Source organism: Eschrichtius robustus, chromosome 4, assembly GCF_028021215.1.
Source record: "Eschrichtius robustus isolate mEscRob2 chromosome 4, mEscRob2.pri, whole genome shotgun sequence".
Lineage (NCBI taxonomy): Eukaryota > Metazoa > Chordata > Mammalia > Artiodactyla > Eschrichtiidae > Eschrichtius > Eschrichtius robustus.
This window is the reverse complement of record NC_090827.1, coordinates 104,944,110-104,966,198: the sequence shown is the minus strand read 5'-3', so window position 1 is coordinate 104,966,198 and position 22,089 is coordinate 104,944,110. Positions and strand designations below refer to the sequence as shown.

Below are 22,089 nucleotides of genomic sequence, written 5' to 3'. Positions count from 1 at the left end.
AAATGACTAACAATACGTTACTAACCACTTTTTTCTCTTTTCACTTTTTTCCTTCCTGTTTTCTAGATGAGGAAGAAGGCAAGTTCACGTTTCTTGTTTAGACTGAGACTATTTTTGTAAAGTGTGAGAACTTGTTGAAAGGGACCTGATTAGTAATTAGCCTTCAGCCTCTTCCCCGGGTATCACCACCACTCGGGCCCTTTCTCTGCAGGGCAGAGAGGTCTGGCCCTGGTGCAGGGACAAACCCAGCGTTTGCAGATGCCTATTTGGTACAAAATGCCTGACAGTCTGTTGTTCACCATTTGAACAGTAAAATTTCAATATTGAATAGTAAAATATATACCTCTGGGTAACTACTTAGCCTAAAATTTTAAGCCATACGAAGTCAAAAAAGGAATCATCTAGATTACAACTAACAGAATGACCTGATACAAGTTATTACAACTTCAAAAAAAGCAGTAATTTTGAACCTACCCAGAAATCAAACTTAGCATCATCTACTTCCCCCATACTTATTGGCACATGATTACTTATTTAGACAGTTATGTCTACCAAGAGGGAAGTTTTACTGTCTTCCTTTCCTTCTTTGAGTTAAAGTAAGTTAAGCTACTTAAATTCAATAAAGACCACGCTCTATCTAAGCTTATTAGAAATGAAATATAGATTAGTCTGAAGTTGCTGCTTTTTTTGGAACTCATAATTAATTTGAATAGAATTCTAGTTTCAAATCAGAATTTAACCTCTCTCACAAATCTTTCAAATTTTAAAAGTTATCATTTTTGTAATTAGTTTTAAAAATCTCATTTGCTTTATCGGTACTGACCCCAAAACATAAATGCATGCTTCCTAAAATATATTGTAGAAATATAGTATCATTTTATAATCAGGTATTTAGAGAAATGCATTTCTGTTTAATAACGTGCTTTGTTATTTGAGCTAAGTTTGTGTGTTTCACAATGATGAGATTCAGGAGGAGAAACTATAACTTCCGTTTGTTTCTTTTTCAGGTCACCAGTCATTTATGGCGCCGTCTTGCAGTGTTTTGCATTGTCCAGCTGCTTGTACCTGTAGCAACAATATCGTAGACTGCCGTGGGAAAGGTCTCACTGAGATCCCCACAAATCTGCCAGAGACTATCACGGAAATGTATGTTCCCTGAATTCCCTCATTCCCCCCCCCCACCTCCCCAATAACCCAAGCCATGACTTTCTTTAGGAGATTCTGGGTTTATCAAAGACCAGTCTGATCCATTAGCTTAGACAAATGTTCCTTTCAGAATTGTATTGACCTTTACTCTGTTTAATTAAATATCTTGTTGAAGTGGCTAGGATTTTTCTTTCTTTTTTTTTCAACACAGGTGGAATTAAAAGGAATGCATTTCAAGGAACAATAATACTTTCCTTTTTCTTCAGAAGGTGTTATTAGGCTCTTTAGGAAAAATAAGAGTATGAGTACCTCATTTATCCAATTGGTTCTGGAGATCTGCTTCTGCCCATTTCTAGCTTGGAGTGGTGGAAAATAAAAGAAAAACCCAGCTGGGGTAATAAATCATAGAAACAAGATAACTAGATGATGTCTGCCTTCTCAAGACAACACGTTTTAAAACAGTTTCACTGTTTTGTTTGAACTGTTGTATAGTCCACCACAAAGGATAAAAAAGGCAATATTATCAAGTCAAAATGTACAAGATTTTTAAATTAGTGAGCATTTTATCTTATTTGAGCCAATGGCTAGCTCCATCAAAAATTAAATTCTCTCAACAAAATACTTCATACCTATTTTGTATGCAGCTGCTGGATTCATTTCTGTGTCCTTGCCAAATATAAGTCATGTGGCTAAAACAAGGTCACGTAAGATGTAAAGTGGACTACTTTTACCATCTTGGGAAGTAAGCATTAGGAAAAATCTTTACCTTAATATCTATTGACTAAGAAAGCACCTCTTAACCACCCAGCCTACCATATATTGTTTTAGAAGTTAATTCTAAATTTGAATTAAATAAATATTTTGGGACATATTTGGTTGAAATAATAAAATAGGATCAACTTCTTTTGATAGGCCTTCATAGTAGGCACCAAAAAAAATTAAGTTATTTTCAAGAACTATTCATTATTTTTTTCGACTGTTAACTGCCCAAATTTATCTTATATGCGAATAATCTTAATTCATAAGACCCACTAACGTTATTTTAAAGTATTTAATATGTGCTTAAAAGTGTACTTAGAGAGATGCAGTGCTTGACACAGACAAAGACTATATGTATGCACATAATCATATTATTCTCATCAAATTTTTAATTGATGAAAGACTACCTTGGCCATAAAAGACATTTGTATTTTTTAGCTGAACCTTGAAAGAAGAACAATATATGGCTTGGGAAGAGGCAAGAGACATTCTGCGAAAGAGAAACGCTGGGGACAAAGGGCAGAGGTGGCAGTGAGCATTTTGTTTTAGGGATTGCACAATTGAGCCTAATTAGAGTAAGAGGTGCATGTGGAGGCATCATGGAAAATAATGCTTCAAAAACAACATCTCCATCTAATTCTAAAGCCACAGATTACATAAGGCCTCTCATCTTAGAAGATGTAATATATGATGTAGTAGATAGAAAGACATAGTAACTGTTCACACAGAGAAATAGTATATCCATCTCTCCAGGCACAAGCATTTATTAAGTAAACACTTATTATTACATAAAGGCAGCATGAATTCTCCACAGATCTCCATCAAGTGACATGCAAGTTAAAAGCTATAAAATGAGTTACAAAGTAATACACATTGTAAGAGAGAAAAAAATAAAGTTCAAGGTTTTTAGTTTTTTCATTAATTTGTTTTGGAGTATAGCTGCTTTACAATGTTGTGTTAGTTTCTGCTGTACAGCAAAGTGAATCAGTTATACGTATATATATATCCACTCTTTTTTAGATTTCCTTCCCATTTAGGTCACCACAGATCATTGAATAGGGTTCCCTGTGCTAAACAGTAGGTTCTCATTAGTTACCTATTTTATACATAGTAGTGTATATATGTCAATCCCAATCTCCCTCTTCGTCCCACCTCCCCTTTTCCCCCTTGGTAACCGTAAATTTGTTCTCTACATCGGTGACTCTATTTCTGCTTTGCCTATCAAATTACCAATGGCATTTTTTACAGAATTAGAACAAAAAACTTTACAATTTTTATGGAAACACAAAAGACCCTGAATAGCCAAAGCAGTCTTGAGAAAGAAAAACAGAGCTGGAGGTATCTGGCTCCCTGACTTCAGACTATACTACAAAGCTACAGTAACCAAGACAGTATGGTACTGGCACAAAAACAGAAATATAGATCAATGGAACAGGATAGAAAGCCCAGAGATAAACCCATGCACCTATGGTCTCCTAACCTATGACAAAGGAGGCAAGAATATACAATGGAGAAAAGACGGTCTCTTCAATAAGTGGTGCTGGGAAAACTGGACAGCTACATGTAAAAGAATGAAATTAGAACACTCCCTAACACCAGACACAAAAATAAACTCAAAATGGATTAAAGACCTAAATCTAAGTTCAAGGTATTTATTACAGAGGGTGTAAAGTGGAGAACAGGTTACAGTAGTTAACTAGAGTCAGAAAGCTTTAGTTAGAACTTGAGGTCTACCTATCATTTACTCACTGTGAGACCATATGCAAGTTACTTATCCTCTATGGGATTATCTCCTCATCTGAACTAACTGTCATCAGTTTGTAGTGAAAGAATTAACACATGTAGAGCTTCATGTGCTTAGACGTTAGTAATCATTGAATGATACCTCGATCTCAAGCCTTCATGTAGGAGGTAACGTGTGTGCGGTAGGCCTTGAAGGATAATTAGTGAATGGAACTGCAAAGATGAGAAAAGAGCTTTCAGAAGTAATGAACCTTATGAGCATAGGCAATAAGAATGGAAATCCAAGATACTGCCAAACAGGAACTCAATTTGATTGGTATTTGGTACCTGAGAGAGTTAAGGAAACAAAGCTGGAAAGGTAGGTTGGAGCTAATTCATGGAGGACTTTGATAAGGATCTAAATCTTTCTTTGGAATGCATTTGAACACAGGAGTTTGAATCTCTAAGAAGAATTAATCTGACACCTGTGCACCAGTGGTTTGGCAAAAGGAGAGAAAACCAGGCTTAAGGCTTCTTAGGAGACTATTATGTTGATCGAGGGGCGATGTCATGAGAGCAGGAGCTAGTAAGTAATAGTAGGAATGATGATGTGGGAGCAGTATGATAGCTAATACAAAAGCAGAATTAATAGGATTTGGCCTTTGATGAGATGAGAAAAAGGACTCAAAGATGATGCCAAAATTTCAAGTATGAGGGCTGGGGAGATGGTGGTTATGGCATTGTATATAAGAAGCTGAGGAGCAGGACCAAAACTAGGAAGGAAGATGATGGTGAGCAAAATTTGTGAGATACTGAAGTTCCAATAAGATATTTAGAGACACTAAAATAATACAGACTATGATAATTTGGAGCGAGACAGGATTTGAGGCAAAGATTTTGGAGTAATTAATATTATAAAAAAAAAAAGAGTAGATTTTTAACGCCATCAAATGGCCAATGGAAAGGAGAAAAAGAGAAGAGAAACCCGAGGGAACTAAACAAAAACAACAGAGGGCCACAATAGGTAAGGGAGGAAGGAGCTTCTAGGAAAAATGATCCTCAGAATCAGATAACTCCGGGCGATGAACCAAGAGGAGATCTGAGAACAGGTCTTTGAATTTGACCAGCATATTGTTCTTGAAGGGTTCAAGACAGAGTGATAGGTAAGTAAGTCGCTCTTCAGAGTGTTAAGAAAGGTCAGAGGTGATGAATATTGGAGAGAGCAGATATGGAGTAGTTTGAAGAGTTTAGCTGAGAAAGGATTTTTTAAAGAAGACAATTGCAATGATAAAGCACAGACGGGTTTATTTTAAGGTGCAGAAACCTGCAGTCATTAGAAAGTCAGAGAGGAAGAATAGGTTTAGAGAGACATGAGAGTGTGAGAGTTAGATAAGATATATGTGGAAGCAAGATTGTTCTGGGCCCAGGAGGGGATTGATCAAATCCTGATGATAGAAAAGGAGACAAAAATGCTGTTGCTGGTTGACAAAAGAGGAGTGAGTTGTAGACATAACAGACTGAAAGGAATATGAAACATTTCAAATGGTTTATCTCATGTAGTCTATTTTATTTTTTGTAATAGAGCTTTTCTTACATTTTGTATGCTCTATAGATTTTGTATGATGGTGGAATTTAGTAGCATAAAAGTTAGACTAATTAATATATCCCAATGAGTTTGTCTGTGTTGAGGTGGTGGTTTATCAGGTAAAGCTATAATAAATCCATAAGTAGAGATGAAAACATATGTGAAGCTCTAGGTGAATTTTACTTCTCTGATTATTACATTATCAGCTTTATCAGTAGAGCATCTGCTAATAAATCATATTGATCTTCAACTCCAACAAAATACACCCATTACCATTCATTATAGTGGCACAACTTACTAGCTTAGTGACTCACTTCTTTTATTACTCTTTTATTTTTTTATTAAAGAATCAGTAAGATTCATAAAATGTAGAAACAAAGTTAAGCAACATCTTTAAAAATTTTTATACATTCTATATTTTTAATACATGATGAACTGAACATTATAAACTCCCTTCATATTTTTCATATAATGTTTTAAAATTGGATTTTACCAGTAAATTATCAGTAGAATTTCTTTATTGCAAATTATCAGACATTTCATTCAGTAATGTTGAGTTGACTTCCTACTGTTTAGTGTGTCTTTATTCCTGTAACTATCTCATATTGTGACAAAAAGAAAGTATGTATGTATGATACATAGCAGTGATCAACTGCCTGTAAATCTGGGTAGAAAAACTTGCCTCACCCTTTCCTTTTATCTGATCTGTGCCTGCAACTATAACTTCACACTTGTGGTATTTGCTCAGATAATTATTTGTTAAGATATAGAAGGGAAATATTCCTTTAAAGTCAGAATTGAAATAATTGGAGAAGAAGGAATAGAAAAGAGACTAGCATTTACCTAATGCCTGCAGTGTTGGATACTATACACATATTGTAGCATTTGATCTTCTCATTGACCTTTGATGGGTGTATTTGTGCAATTTAAATAAAATAGGAAAACTAATGCAGAAGCATATGTTAGATAAAGGTTGGTTTTATTTCTCCAAGAGGCCTCCTTATCCTAATGATTTTACCACGGTCCAGGATCTGTCCTCCCATTTGCAGACTAGGAATCTGATTTTGACTGCACTTAATTATTACATTTTGTAACTATATATACATATATGTATATATATATGTTTGTGTGTTTGTTTAATGTATATACACATATATATAACATGTATATGTTTTATATATATATGTGTGTGTGTATGTGTGTGTATATATATATATTTGTGTTGTGTGTTTGTCTTCACTACTAAAGCAGCTCTATGAAGACAGGAACTGCTTCTGTTCTAATCACCACTGAACACCCAGCAACAAATCTAGTACCTGGCACATAGTAGGCCCTTGATAAATATAAGATAAATATTTATTGAATGAATGGATAATGTAAAAATTAAACATTTAAAGCAGATTTATCTCTGAAAGGGTGGAGTTATATCAAGCACGATTAAAAAAAAATCTGAAGGAGCAGTCCATTCTCTCCCTGTAGAAAAATGAAATGATGCTTTTTAAGCATAAAATCAATAAGAGAAATTTTAATGAAAAAAAAGTTATGAATAGAATGCTTAATGAAATGAGCTAAAATGGGCTAACTAAAAATTCCTTTGTTAAATTCCCTGTTTCCTGTCCTGGCTTGGATTCTACTCTCTACATGCATCTGAGAGCAACTTTTTTCTGCTCTAGGTTGACCAAGCCAGTATCTAATAGGTACCCTCCTTCTTTAGATATAATAATTAATTCAATCTTTTTACAGACGTCTTAGACATCTTTCTCTAAGGTCATATTTTCTCTGTAACAAAGCCTATGGACGTTTACCTCAAATCCCTCAAAAGTTGACAACTTCATTTTGCTATTTAAAAAAAGACCAGGCTCAAAAAATGTAAGAAATCTTGTAAAAAAAACAATTCTTCAATTGTGAAGTGACTAAACTGGCCTCAGTCTTAGATTTATTTGACTCCAAAGCCCGTGTTCCATCCTCCATCCAGCTGCAAAAGAAAGATAGATGTGGCTTGGCTTGTTGGGATATTATAAAAGGGATGATTGAAAAAAATCAAGAGAGGCAGATATCAGAAAAACAGGACACTTTAAGAAACTCACATGTGAAGGGAACATAGAAGGAGCATAGAGAAAGGCAAGGCATGAAGGTATAGGAATGTTTACAAAACTAAGAACTGTTTCGTATTACTTTATATCTACAACTGTTGTCTTCTTTCCTAGTCTCTATTAAGTAATTTCATATCTCCCTAGATTTTGTCTACATAGAAGTTATCACAGCTTAATTTGATATTCTGGTTAATGTCAAACTACCCTATTAGACTGCAAGCTTAATGAGGGCAGGATCATGTCTTTTTTCCTCGCCATTTTTGTCCCAAAACTTAGCACAGTGTGGGCGGGGAGAAGAACAGTACTGGGGTTGGGGGGGGTCTGGGACATACAATCAGGAGAGCCTCCAAGCCTCCATTCTTCATAGTAAAAGAAAATGTGACAAAGGAGTATGGACTAATGAAGATAGATGGGGGGAAATAGAATGTGTAATATCAGGTAAAATTAGGTTTAGAAGAAAGAAGTTGTTGCTGCCCTGGAATCTTTGCAGCACTTTGCTGCTTTGAACTCTGCTGGTTGGGTACCTTGTTTTCATACACATGGAATGCCTTAGGCAAGTCTATACAAGGCCTGACCCATGGCAACAAAATCATTAATAGCAAATTGATTCTCTGTATATCAAATCCTCAGAATTAATTTCTTAAATCTTGTCTTGAGGTGTAATACTTTGAATGTGATGTGATAGATTGCTGTAAAGTAGACATTTAGTTCTCTTCAATCCAGGTATAGATTTTCTGTGGCATAGCACCTGTCCAAACCATTATACAGAAATTCCATAAATCACGGAGAACAGTTAGTAAAAACATAGGTTCAACAATTTAGTATGTCTTGTTCACTCTTAGGTCTTATTGCTTTTAATCTTGGTTGCATTTTTCAGGGCTCCAAAGCTGGGAGCCATACAATTCTTCCTTTTATTTGTCTGAGAGAAGGTAAGGAAGTGTTCAAATTTCAGGAAAGTATGGTAGCAAAGTTCTTAGGCTGGGTCTTATGAGGGCTGTCTCTGTTTTCTAAGATGTATTGCAAATTTTCAGAAGTTATAGTATTTGTTTTGGATGTGCTATTCAAATAGGTAAAATGGAAAGGGAACTCACTTTGTTGTATAAACTTATTGGACTGCTTTTACTCTGCTAGTAGTAAAGAAGCCTATTTCAAAGAGATTCACAATATTAGAGGTTGGATATGAAGTTAGGAGTACATTTTTTTCCCTTTTGTTTCCTCTGGATCATTTGCATGCATAATTATAAAGAAATGAAAGTGAGAATGATTCTTGAATGCTCTGATTACAAACTGCATTTATGATACTGAATATAATTTTAAAAATATATCTTTGTCCTCCATTTCTGTTTAGGCACTCTTCCTGTGTTTAACCCTTTTGCATGCTGTTTCTGCATTTGCCCCTTCCAAAATTTTGCATCCTTATTTCTATTAAATAATACTTGCCAAATTTTGAATCTGCATATTTCAAAGTTTCTGTTGGTAGGGATATGTAAATTAGATTTGATCAACGTGTTTTTAAATAGCCTATTCTATACTAGCTTATTAGGAAAGTTACAGGTACTCATGATATCAAGCGTGACTTTTTGACTATTTAACATGCACTCAGGAATGTCTCAGCTAATAGCACAGCTGTCATGCTGTGTAATTGGTGCATTTTCTTTTAATTATGCCCAAATTTTGAAAATAAATTTTAAAAATAAATATAACATACAGTTTGACTCATTTTTATAGCACATGTAAATTACCTTGACTTTACTATTTAGACAATATTGATAAAATATCTCTGAAGTTTTCATATCATGATTTCATCATAAGTTAGGAGCTTAGAAAAAGACATAATAATTTAGCTTCCTACAGAATGCAGAAAGCCAATTGATTGTTCAGTATACAAACTAAGATCACCACTGAGTTTCCTCACAACAAACATCTTACTTAATTCTTAGTCATCAGTAGCCGTGCTTAGTGTAATCCCTACAGCAATTTTGATAGTTCCACAGCAAAATAGTATAAGATAAATTAGGTAAAATACATTTAAAACTAAACTAAACCTGTAGTTCCGTAGACCATTATTGAGTTCACTAATAATCATTGGAGTGTTTTCATCTTTATTTTGGCAAAATTCTCAATTTTATATGCATATCTTGAACAATCTTTAATTCCTACTGAATGAAATAGTAGAATAATCAGCTTTGTAAAGAGAATTCATTTTTATTAAGAGTGTGGGTTCATGAAAAGAAAATTATTTGCTCCTATTTCCCTCAATTTACTTCCTTTTTTCCAATTTTACTGAGGAATAATTGCCAAATACAGTTGTATATATTTAAAGGGTACATGATGATTTGATATACTTATTCATTGTGAAATGATTACCAAGATCAAGATAATTAACACATTCATCACCTCAGATAGTTAACTCTTTTTTTGTGTGTGGTAAGAATGCTTAAGTTCTACTCTCCACAATTTTCAAGTATATAATATTTGAAATATATTATTAACTGTAGTCACTGTGCTGTACATTTGACCCTCAGAACTTATTCTTCTTATAACTAAAAATTTATACCTTTTGACCTTCATCTTCCCAGCCACCAGCCTCTGTGACCACTATTCTATTCTGTTTTTATGAAATCAGAATTTTTTTTTTTTTGGATTCTGCATGTAAATGATAGCATACAGTATTTGTATTTACCTGTTTGGCTTATTTCACTTAGCATATGCCTTCCAGGTTTATCCATGTTGTCACAAATGACAGGATTTCCTTACTTTTATGGCTGTATAATATTCCATTGTATATATACCGCAATTTCTTTATCCATTCATCTGTTGTAGGACATTTCGGTTGTTTCCATATCTTGACTATTGTGAATAAAGCTGCAGTAAACATGGAGTTTCAGATACCTCTTCAAGATAGTGATTTCAGTTCCTTCAGCTATAAACCCAGGAGTGGGATTGCTAGAGCATATGGTAGTTCAATATCAGTTTTATGGGAACCACATACTGTTTTCCATAATGGTTGTACCAATTTACATTCCTGCCAACAGTGTATAAAGAGTCCCTTTTCTCCACATATTTGCCAGCATTTGTTATCTCTTATCTTTTTTGATAATAACCATCCTGATTGGTGTGAGGTGATATCTCATTGTGTTCTTCATTTGCATTTCTCCGATGATTAGTGATGTCGAGCACCTCTTCATGTACCTACTCCTGATTTGCATGTTTTCTTTGGAAAAATGTCTATTTAGTTCCTTTCTTCATTTATTATTTTGATGATGTGCTTTTTTGCTATTGAGTTGTATGAATTCTCTACATATTTAGGATATTAACCCTCTAGCAGTTATATGATTTGCAAATATTTTCTCCCATTCTCTTGGTTGCCTTTTCAATATATTGATTTTTTTCTTATTTGTACCTAATTTCACAAAAATTTATATCTACAGTGTGTATGTTATATATACGTATACACGCACACCCTTTATATGCTTTTTTCGTTGTTGTTGTTTGATCATTTCAGAAGAAAACCACAGTGCCTTTCATAAGAGAAACGTATAAAAGAATGAATCAAACTTTTGTAATATTAGCTAAGATGTGAAAATAAGTATGGTAAAATTATAAATAACTTGGTGAAAAAGAAATTTTAAAATGACTATAGAGTGGTAAGGCAAAGCAGATGCTCCAACTGGTTTCTCTTAAAAATCCCAAGGAGTCTGAAGAACATTACTGCAGCAGAGAACGGCATGTGGAAAAGTAACATTTTTTTCATGTACTACATAGTCAACAAATATTTTTGAGTGCCTACTTTGCATCAGGCATTATGGATGAGAGGTCACAGTTCCAGCTTTCAAAATGTCTACAATGCAGAGAATTGAAGCTTTACACACACAGAAATTTTAAAAGCTATATGATAAGTAATAAAATACATATGCATGGAGAAATACATATACACAGAGAAAGGAATATCTTGATTTCCCTGGGAGACTAAAAGAATCTTCGGGTATGAGGCTGTGTTTTGCAGGCAGAGAAATTGTGGGCTTTCCAGATGGTGGAAAGAGCATGTGCGAAGTCCGAGAAAAGTGAAAGAGTCATGTGTCTTTGAGAAATTAAAACAGTTTTAGTTGTTAGAACATAAAGTACAAGCCTAATCTTGAAGAATCACTGTCCTGAAGTTAATAGGATACAAGGGGAAATTTTGAGCAGTGTAGTAGTATGATTTGATTTGTTAGTTAGAAAAATCACTCTAACATGGAGTAGAGAATCCACTTGTGATACAAACAGTTACATAAGGCATGATAAAGACAGGCTTAGCAGCAGATAGTAGTGAGAAGTTATTCCAAGAAATGACCCAAGTGCTGTTGTGGCTGAATCACTAAAAACTTCTACAGGAAAGAAATGGAGACCCATCAGATGTAAATAAGACCTGTGTAGACTTTAACATAGAAATGAAGACAGCTGGGGCACAAAGTAGTATTCATTCTCAGGTGAATGAAATTGTCACTTTTTTAAAGAATTAAGTTATTGATTTATGGTTGTAAAATCAGCCAGAAAGAGTAAGTTGAAAATTTGTTTGGTTCAGATTCTACTAGCGATCACAGTGTTATCTGAACTTTAGGGGAAAAATGACGGATGACTTGAACAATAACAGTGCAGACATCGGGGAGAAGGCTAGTTGCTATCTATTCACTGAATAATACTGTTAAACAAATGATGTATAAAGGCAATTTGCACAATGTTTTTAAAACTAAAATTATTACCAAATGGGGGACTTAGCTCAGTGCCTAACTCATATTAAGCGTCCAAGAGGTTTTAGTTATAATGAAAAACAAAGCAACAAAACTTCCACTTGCCTTTCTTGGATTGCAAAAGTAAAATTATGAAAACTGAGTGTTACTGACATTATGAATCTGTACTCTGTCCCTCTGAAATAGGCGAGCCATGTGTTTTAGCCCATTTTTCCCTCTAAATCTAAATTATGTGATTCTGTGTGTTGAATGTACTTTTTTTTTGCATTTGAGTGTGTCCATATAAATATATACATAAAAATTTTAACATTCATTCAGAAGGTCATTGCCTGAAATATGAGGTCAATAGGAACTCACACACACATTTTTGTTTTGCTTTAAATGCTTAAAGACCAAATGGAAAAAGAATTATTTTTATTATGAAAACATCAATTGAATTTGCACTGAGGGAAATGTACCCAGAATGAGATCACAAGAAATAAAATAAGATTAAGGAAATGGGCAATTTTCAGGAACAAGTCATCCCAACATAGGGATCGCTGATAATCAATTAGGATGGACAGAGTCTTAAGGCAGAAACGCTAGCTGTATGCAAAGTATGTCCCTCTAGAGGCCAATATTCACTCAGCTGTTAAAAATATTTGTTAAACTTAAAAAGTTCTGGAAATCGCAATTACATAACAGCAATAATATTGTAGTCTAAGATAATCTTGGGTCATTTTATGTAGAGACATCTGAAGGATTTCAATGGCATGTGTTCACTGCTCAAGTTAGAAGTAACATTCCAAAAATATAAAGTACTTACTTTAGAATTATTATGCAATAGGCAAGAGGATCCCTGATGTCAAAGTAATATCGCTGCTTCCTCCTTTACAAATGCAGGCCTGGTGTTACCTATGATGAGAATATTTGGCTATACTCAGCAGTCCATGACTCAAAAACTAAAGTCATTCTGCAGCTCCAGCCTTCACCCCATTAAATCTGTTCTATTCTTTGGCAGCTGTTTTTGCCATTTATGTTAAAAGCAGATGGGGAAAATGCAAAGAACTGTCAGTTTTATTGCCATGTATAATCAGCATCTGGGCTGTATGTTACAGAAACAATCAATGCAAACTCATACTTTACTGGTGGTGTAAAAACTTTTTTTGAGTTTCTCAGTTTTCAAATTAGAGTAAGTGCGCTATTTTAATCATGTTGATCATGGAAATAGCAACCATTTGTATTTTTTTTTCAGCCTCCATGTATGTGAATGATGCTTGAGTGTATGTGTTTAATATACAGTTGGGAGTTATCTGCAAAACTGTTTTGCTAATTTGTTTTAAAATGTGTTTTGGAACCATAAATGTTTATTTCACATTAGAGATCAAGTCATGTTTCAGATTTATTCCTTTCTATAATCCGTGTGTATATGTGTGACTAATACATGCTACAGACATTATGTTATATAATGCCATATGTTATATGTTACATATATACACATATATATCCTCATTTTAATTTTTTCCACTGTTTTTTGAGCAGGAAAAAACATACCATATATGCTTTTTTACATCTCATAATTTTTACCAAAACATTTATAGTAGGTTTTATTTTCTCATTTTTCAGAAAGAGAAACTGAGACACAGAGAAACAAACGGTAACTTCTGCAAGGTCCGCAGAGATAATCAGTGGCAGATTCTGAATTTAATCCAAGTCTGTATAAAGCTCATACTTTTAATCACTAAACTCCACTTTTTATCTTTATGTCTATACATATACAAAACATAAATACCTCTTGGGAGAGTTATTTCAGCTTTGGCATGTGGATGTTATTTTTTATAGTTTATCAAGATAAGTTAATTTGAAAAATATTGAAACTAATGCCTGAGTATTGAAAGCTAGTGAGTTGAAAGTGTCATTTAAAATAAACTAATGTTGTTTAATATAGTGTAAATGTCTTCAGAACTAGTTGGAATTTTTAATTGCCCAATTACACTGTATGTTGTATAGTTTCCTGATGTAAGATCTGCTAATTGATAACCATGGTAAAGTATTTATATGCCACAGAGCCCAGCTATACCTGCACATAATTTCCAGGTTTTAAGTGTCCACAGTATTACAGCAGAGAGATTTACTGATAATTTCCCATTTTCTACCATCTTTGAAATAGGCACCAGAAAAGTGATGTATATTGGTAGCTGTTCATTCTTTTGGAACTCTAAAAGTGTGAAGACATACATTTCTTTTTAAAAAAGCAGTAGAGAACAAGAGAAAAAGATATATGGGAGTGGGAGGAAAGAGTTCTTTTAAACATAATTGTGAATTTTTTGATTGGAACAGTTAGAAAACTGTCTTCTAACTAAAATTGAACTTCTAACTAAAATTTCCTTCTTGTTTTGATGAAGTGTAACAGCAGATTGCTTTGAGATAATACGTACACACAGCGATGAAATGTTTTGGAATTGTTCACATACATTCTGTGGAGAAAAAGGTTCTGGCTCCTTTTATATGAAAAAGTCTTCCTTTATCATATGGGGTTTATAAAATTTTCTCCCTCTCTTATTCAGTTTTCTAAATCTATTTTTACTTTGAAGTTTAAAATATTGAATTTTTTTTTTTTTTATGAAGGGCTAGCATTTGGAAGGCTCTTAATTATGGTGGATTTTATCTACAGCAAGCAAATATATCTCAGCCATTACACTATCTCTTATGGTAACCCTGGAATGTTTTTGTTTGTTTGTTTGTTTGTTTTTATGATTGTGGATGTCTGTTTCTTATACTTTTTTCCAGTGTTTGCTTCTTATATTTTGAAGCTGTGTTATTAGGTATATAATTTTTTTAACATCTTTATTGGAGTATAATTGCTTTACAATGATGTGTTAGTTTCTGCTGTATAACAAAGTGAATCAGCTATACGTATACATATATCCCCATATCCCCTCCCTCTTGCATCTCCCTCCCACCCTCCCTATCCCACCCCTCTAGGTGGTCACAAAGCACCGAGCTGATCTCCCTGTGCTATGCGGCTGCTTCCCATTAGCTCTCTATTTTACATTTGGTAGTGTATATATGTCAATGCTACTCTCTCACTTTGTCCCAGCTTACCCTTCCTTTTTTTTTAACCTTAACCTGAAAACTCTAATATTTTTCCTCCTTATTTTTTATAACCTGGTTTTAATAGTCCCCCCTCTTGTTTTAGGAGGAAGGGCAACATTTGAGATGTGTGTTGTTTGTAGTTTGTCAAATATATTATGAGGTTCTTGTAATGAAACACAAATTATTTATCCTAGGGACCTAAAAGTTTACAGGAAGTACACATTAGTTTATTGTTTGTCCACTGAAAACAAGAAAATGGACATTTTTAAACATTTTAAAATTTATGGTTTGACATCTATCAGTGGTAGAATATTTCCCTGCATGAGAATCTGTCTCTTTGAATGAAGGAAGCAATTATGTTGTGCCTTAGTGGACTGCTAGACAGTGCCATAAAAACCAATTAACTGCTGAGTCAGTGTAAATAACCATATAAGCTTCGTTTCAAATACTCTTTTTTTGGAACAAGGTTGGAAGTAAATAGATAAAGAAAAGCAAGCAAATCCATTGTACATGTCATTGTTCAGCTTTCTGTTGCATATGTTGTAAATGATATGGTTTGCCATATGAAGATTAAGTCATGGGACATTGCAATAAGGAATAATACCTGCAGTATTGCTATATTATGTTTGAGTTATTTTTGCATATAAAATTAAATATGTTTTCATCATGAATTCTCTTTGTTTTGTAACTTTTTGAGCATGCATTTTCTAAAAAAATAGATGGCCCACTTATTATATCTTTTTGTTTTGTTTGCTTTAGCAGGAATAGTTATCAATGAAATTAACTGCAGATTCAACACAAATAAGTTACAATAAAATATATTTAAATGCCATTAGAACAATTTGTGATCATTATAAGTATTCTAGGTTCTGAGACTTTAAAATAATAAATGAATTTTAAAATTTCTAAAGAAGCTTTTTAATTATATTAAGCGATAGAATTAGTTTGGCCACATTTGTAAGTTAACGTTATTGACATTTCAGAAGTCTCAGTACTGAATATCTCATTTTTAAAAAAACTTATATTGAACAAATTAGTTGGAAATGTAACTGTAAAACTGGACACTTTATCAATAAAACGTCCATGAGGGTATAAACATATCTGCTTTTGATCACCATTGAATTCCAATTATGTAACACAATATGTTGCACAGGGCCGTCATTAAATATTTGCAGATTGAATGAATGAATGAATAATTGCTGATTCCTTATTTTCCTTATTCCTTATTTTATTTCAGTTTCAAGAAACTGAAATTATATTTACGAAAAGTAATTGTATGATCTAGTTTTGCATGGCTGTTGAAAGAAACCTGCTAGACACTAAGAATTTTTATTTTTTCTCATCATCGCATTATATTATTTTGAGAAAATCTTTAACAAAATGAAATGATGTTTCATTGGCCTGGATTTGAAGAAAATCCTTTAATCAAGAGTATTCCATCTATAGCTTGTTTTTACTATATTTTCATCGATTACATTTTAAACTTCTTAAAATCCAACTACAAGAATGGATCACAGCAAAAAAAAATGTGTCTCTAAACCATCAATTCATAATGTTCTAATCAATAATGTAACAGTGAAATGATTAAAATATCCTTTGCTATACTTAGAGCTTTTGAAAAAAGTAACCCTTTCTTAAGACCTAGATAAATAATCCATATGAAGGAAATTCATATTTGCTTCATGAGATTTATTTCTTGTCTTCTAGGGTAAATCTGCCCCTTAGGGGCCAACAACCTGGTGGAGGAGGGATGTGTGAAAAATAAATAGAATGCAGTCAGATAAGAGCAGAGGAGTTTAGAAGAAAACGCCCTTGAGCAGAGAGAAAGATACAATTAACCATACCTAAGAAAGTAAAGGAAAGCTTCAAAAGGAGGCTGTGCTCTAGTCATCTTAAAATAACTAGACAATGTTATTAATATTGATGTGAAATTATTATTAACTTCAACGGCTAACAATAAGGAATGATTACGGAAATATGGCCCATTTTGACAATTGAATTTTCATGAAAACATTAAAAATAATGTCTTCCAAAAATTTTAATGATATAGGAAAGCATGGATGATGTGATATTTAGTGTAAAGGATGCAACTCAAAATTCTCTATACAGTAAGATTTTAATTATATAAAATAAATATGCGTGCAGAAAAACTAAAGTAAAATTCATGGATCTGAGTACTGTAATATGAGTGATTTTAATTTGCTTCCTTAACATATTTTGTAAATAGCTTAAGCGTAAGTTTTTCTTTAATGTGAACAAAATAACTTCTGCTTTCTGGAGGGTGAGGATCATGACTAATATTGCAAGTTATGGAAAAGATTTTACCTTTTTGTGAGCGAGCAAGGGACGGAAACTTGGGGAATAACTCAATTTGGAGGACTAGAAAATGAAGCCCTAAATTAGAAAGAGAAAAGCAGAGCGAGAATCAGGAACATATAGTGTCACATCCAAGGGAAGAAGGATTGTTCACAATATCTTACGCTACAGTGAGTTCAAGAGCAGTGAAGGTTGGGGAAACCCACTGCCTTTAGACACAAGGAGGTCAGAGGGTGAACACTGAGACTGTTGAAGAAAACATGATATTGTAATATAAGGCCTTTGAATCAGAAAAGACTGTAATTTAAGCAATTTGACCTAACCTCCTAGCAATATTTTATTTGTTTTGATCTGATGTCCATTAAATGCTTGTAATACATATAATGTCAAAGTATTACCAACATTCAATAAAAATGAATCACTGTATATGACACATATATAGCCTATATATGGCCTCTCTCTATATATAATATTTATACATAAATATACCAATATAAATGTATATACATATATGTGTATATGTATATGTATTTTTAAAATTTGGGCAAGAAAATGGAGCTCATGCCAGGTATTTCAGCGGAGGGATTTAATATGACAAATGAGTTAAACAACTCTAGAAAGTGACACACATTAGAAAGCTGCTTCCACCCCCAGGGCTACAAAGAACTAAGAAGTTGATGATATACAAAGTTAGGAGCTGGCCCTTAGCAGGAGCTAAAATTAAGGAAGAGATGAGACAACTGCCGAGGACATATCCTGGGGCAGAAAAGGGGAGAATACCCTGGCTTCTCCCTTTGTCCCACCTTCGGTCCCCCACCACTGCCTCTCACTGATCAAGTCTCACAAAAGCCAGTTGGCAAGTGAGCCTGCACTAAATGGTTCACAGGAGTCAGCTCTCTGGGATGCAGAGCAGAAGCGAGGAGAAGGGATGAGAAATGTGTATTAACATGTGTATATGGGTAGAAATGAGGCTGAGAGACAACATTTTTTGATGGACTAAAATATTTACCAAAACACCCTGTGAAGTATACTGTTTTGTGTCTTTCATAACTAGATGGGTAAAATCTTGTCTTTCTTTGATAGCAGAACCATGGAATAGATAATGTTAGAGGGTTACTTTCACCTCTCAGATTTTAGTGCATCATAAAAACACGGCAGTTGTGTTTAAATGCACTTTGCTGCAGTGGTTTTCACATGAAATATTCACATAATGGATTGACAGAGTCCAGACAGTTTTACTGAAAATATCTGTAGCACTTATAAATTTAGAATATAGGATTTTTGCCTCCGAAGAAGCTTCAAAATTAATTTTCTGCATATAACAATTCTTTCAAGCTATAATATGCTTTCTGTAGAGGAAATGGTTTATAAAATTTAGTATTCAACCATAATGTCTTTTGTGGAAGAGTTATAGTTATCTCTTAAAACATGTTCTACATCTTTTCAGTGTTACAACATATTTCTTCCTGATATTGAAGTTAGCAAAACGTATTCCCAACTTAGCTTCTTACAGGTGTTCTTTCTTTTATACAAACTCCAGACTTAAATATTAATGAACTTGTAATGCCTGAAAAATCAGAATATTTTTATTGTTTTTACAGTTGCTTTGTTTTTATTCCCAATCTTGTACCACATTTAGGGCAGAGCACAATTAATTTTAGTAGTCTTTTTTGAGAAAAAAAGAAAATATCACCTATAAAGCATATCACCTTTGCTTCTTGACATGGCTTGAATTAAACATATCTGGGAGCTCACATTTCTATTTAAAACTTAATTTTTTTTTCATTGCAGACGTTTGGAACAGAACTCAGTCAAGGTCATCCCTCCTGGAGCTTTCTCACCATATAAAAAGCTTAGAAGAATGTGAGTGAATAATACTCTGAAATCAGTGTAATTTTTAAAAATTATACAAGTCATGACCATGCGAAGACATCCATTTAAGTATGAATATTTCAGTACTCGACAGATTAAATATTAAATGATGTGACTATCTGTTGCTAGTTCTATAATATTGTAATGTTGAAAGCTAAACTATTAATTTTTTAAGTTCTCTGTAATTTAGCGTATTAATTCACACTAGTGTGAATGTACGTGGTCAATATATTATGCAGTCAAATTCTTAAATGTTCTATTTTCAAAAATAACACATGCCATCTTTAATAATAATTTAGGAAAATAGCCAATAATTGATTTAAAAGTGTGATTTTTTTTTTTTTTAATTTAGGATGCTTCAGATGTTTCATGTTGCAAATTTTATATATGTATTGATAGGTGCAAAACTGACATGCAAAGGCAATAAATAGCTTTCTCCTGCAGTAAATCTCACTGATATTCTATTTAGTTTAACCTAACCTATTTTTAATCTTAGCGACCTGAGCAATAATCAGATCTCTGAGCTAGCACCAGATGCTTTCCAAGGCCTACGCTCTCTGAATTCACTGTAAGTATTGACCACATCACTGAAGGAAAGCAGCATGCACAAGGAATAGTGGCTCTAGTTTTAAATTTGGATTTAAGGGATATACTCTTTAAGTTTTTTATTATGAATTATTAATAATAATTAGTATGAATCTTTAGTGAATTTCATCATTTTTATGGAGAACTGCTACCTGCCACTAAAATTAGCCAGTTTTTAGGGGTATATATTTTAAGGTTTGACAGTTCTGCTGTTTAGAGAGCAAGAGTATGAGCCCCTTTTTTGGCAATGTTTTCTTTCTGAAGTAAAGGGAAAATGTTTATTTTGGAGTGCTCTGGTCAGTGTTGTGCCGATAATCCTTAAGCCCACAGCCGCTGTCTCTGGGGACAATTACAGTGCCCTTTAGAATGATGCTGGGCGAAGTCTTGCAGAGAACAGTGGAAGATGACCATTGAGAGGGCCCCCCAACCCCTGCTTCATCACCTTAAGACTTCCCTGACAGACCAGCTTTAATCTCTCAAAGAACAAAGATAAGAAAGTATGACAGCTTTTTAATGTCAAAAGGACTTCCAGGGAGATAGCTATGTAAATTAAAGTGGTTCTGAAGTGAATTTATAAAGGCCATTATTCCTTCAAACTTGTACAAAATCTTCAGAAGTCCACCGAGTAGAGTTAGCTTTTATTTCAAATTTTAATCTTAGAGTTTGAAAATGAAATCTGGTATTTTTTTAAGAGGTGATGCTTAGAGAAGGGTTCTTATTGTTGTAAATTACTGCAGGGCTCTTAGAAACTTCAGAAGTCAATGGTAGCCAGTGAGAATTTCAGGATACACATGTGTGATACTCAGAGAAACACCTTTGGTTTATGTAACAGTTTACACTCATACCAAGGGGAGGAGATGGACCAGCTCTTCTGGGCACATGGATGGTCAGGTCGCTATGCTGGTCTGCTCAGAGAACTGCAGTTTTCTTTGAAGAAAAACATGGAAAACTATCACTTCACCTGCAGTGTCTGCCTAGTTTCATTTCTGTTTGTTTTTTGTTTTGGGTTTTTATTTTAATAGATGAAGTCCAAGACCAGGGAAACAACTATTGGCAGAAAGTGTAAAGTACAGTCATGCACTGTTCTCAGGGAGGGCTGTCAGATTCTAAAATCGCAAAGCGCAATGCAAAACTCTATTAAATCACCCAAATTGTCCGTAAAGTACATACCATCCTGGACAGTAATACTATCCAAAGTAAACATAGACAACCTCCCAGCCATACAAAAGGACAGAACAAAAGTCAAGTCAGTGTACAAAGTCTTGGTCCTTCAAGTATCTGTGCCTCAAAGATAACCATTAAACGTCAAAAAAGAGAGAAATGGATGGAGAATTCTTATTTGTATCTGCTTGCTTGCAGAGTTTACTGTTAAGTTCTACTGCCTTAATGATGTTGACACTTGTGGTTGTGAGAATTAAATGGTAAAAAGAAATAATAAAATAAATAAAAGATTAATCATTTTAATTATTTTGTTAATCATTCACAGTAAATTACATCATATTTATTAAATATATATTTATTATAATTAATGATTATAACTTATGTACTAATCTACATATATAATAAACTAATGGCAAATTGGAAAAGAAATGACAACACATGTAAAAGAACATGCTTGCTGAATTGGGACCTTAGTCTTCAAGATCAGAGCTCTCATGTACATAGTTCTTTTGGAAAGCTATAGAAAAGCATTATCTTTCCTTGTAGAACTGCATTTCAGTCAGGACGCTAAGTCACTGAGGAATTTCTAGTTCAAATCATAGCAGTACATGAAAAAGTGGGAACCTTTTTCCAGAAGTGGAATACCCACATAATGCCTTATAACATTATAAAACAGAAAAGCTAGGAGAAAATCAAATAGCTATGATATCACAGAGAAAGTCCATATATTATAACTAATATCATTTTCCTCTTTGTGTTCATGTTCTGAATTGGCCTTCCGAAGATTAAATTATTTACCCCCTCCATAAAATATATAACTACCCGGATTTGCAATCACCCTTTTCTTCATTTAAACACAATCATAAGTTCAACAGAAATGTATTTGAGCCCCTCTTGTGGACTAGTCCTCGTGTGAGTGAACAAAACACCAAAATCCCTCCCTCACGGAGGTGACCAATGATAAAGTAAACTATGGACAGAAAATATAGTATATCTGATGATACAGGTGCTATGAAGGAAAACTAAGAAAGGAAAGGGGATAAGG

The 22,089-nt window shown here is 33.8% G+C and overlaps 1 protein-coding gene across 2 annotated transcripts in view; it reads left to right on the top strand.

Moving 5' to 3' along the window:
- Window positions 1-22,089, top strand: part of SLIT2 (slit guidance ligand 2) — a 380,353-nt gene that overhangs the window by 259,464 nt on the left and 98,800 nt on the right. For both annotated transcript variants that reach the window (XM_068543162.1, XM_068543161.1), the window contains exons 9-11: window positions 1,008-1,146; window positions 19,218-19,289; window positions 19,795-19,866. In XM_068543162.1, the coding sequence (XP_068399263.1) occupies window positions 1,008-1,146; window positions 19,218-19,289; window positions 19,795-19,866 (283 nt within the window). The remainder of the gene's footprint in view (window positions 1-1,007; window positions 1,147-19,217; window positions 19,290-19,794; window positions 19,867-22,089) is intronic.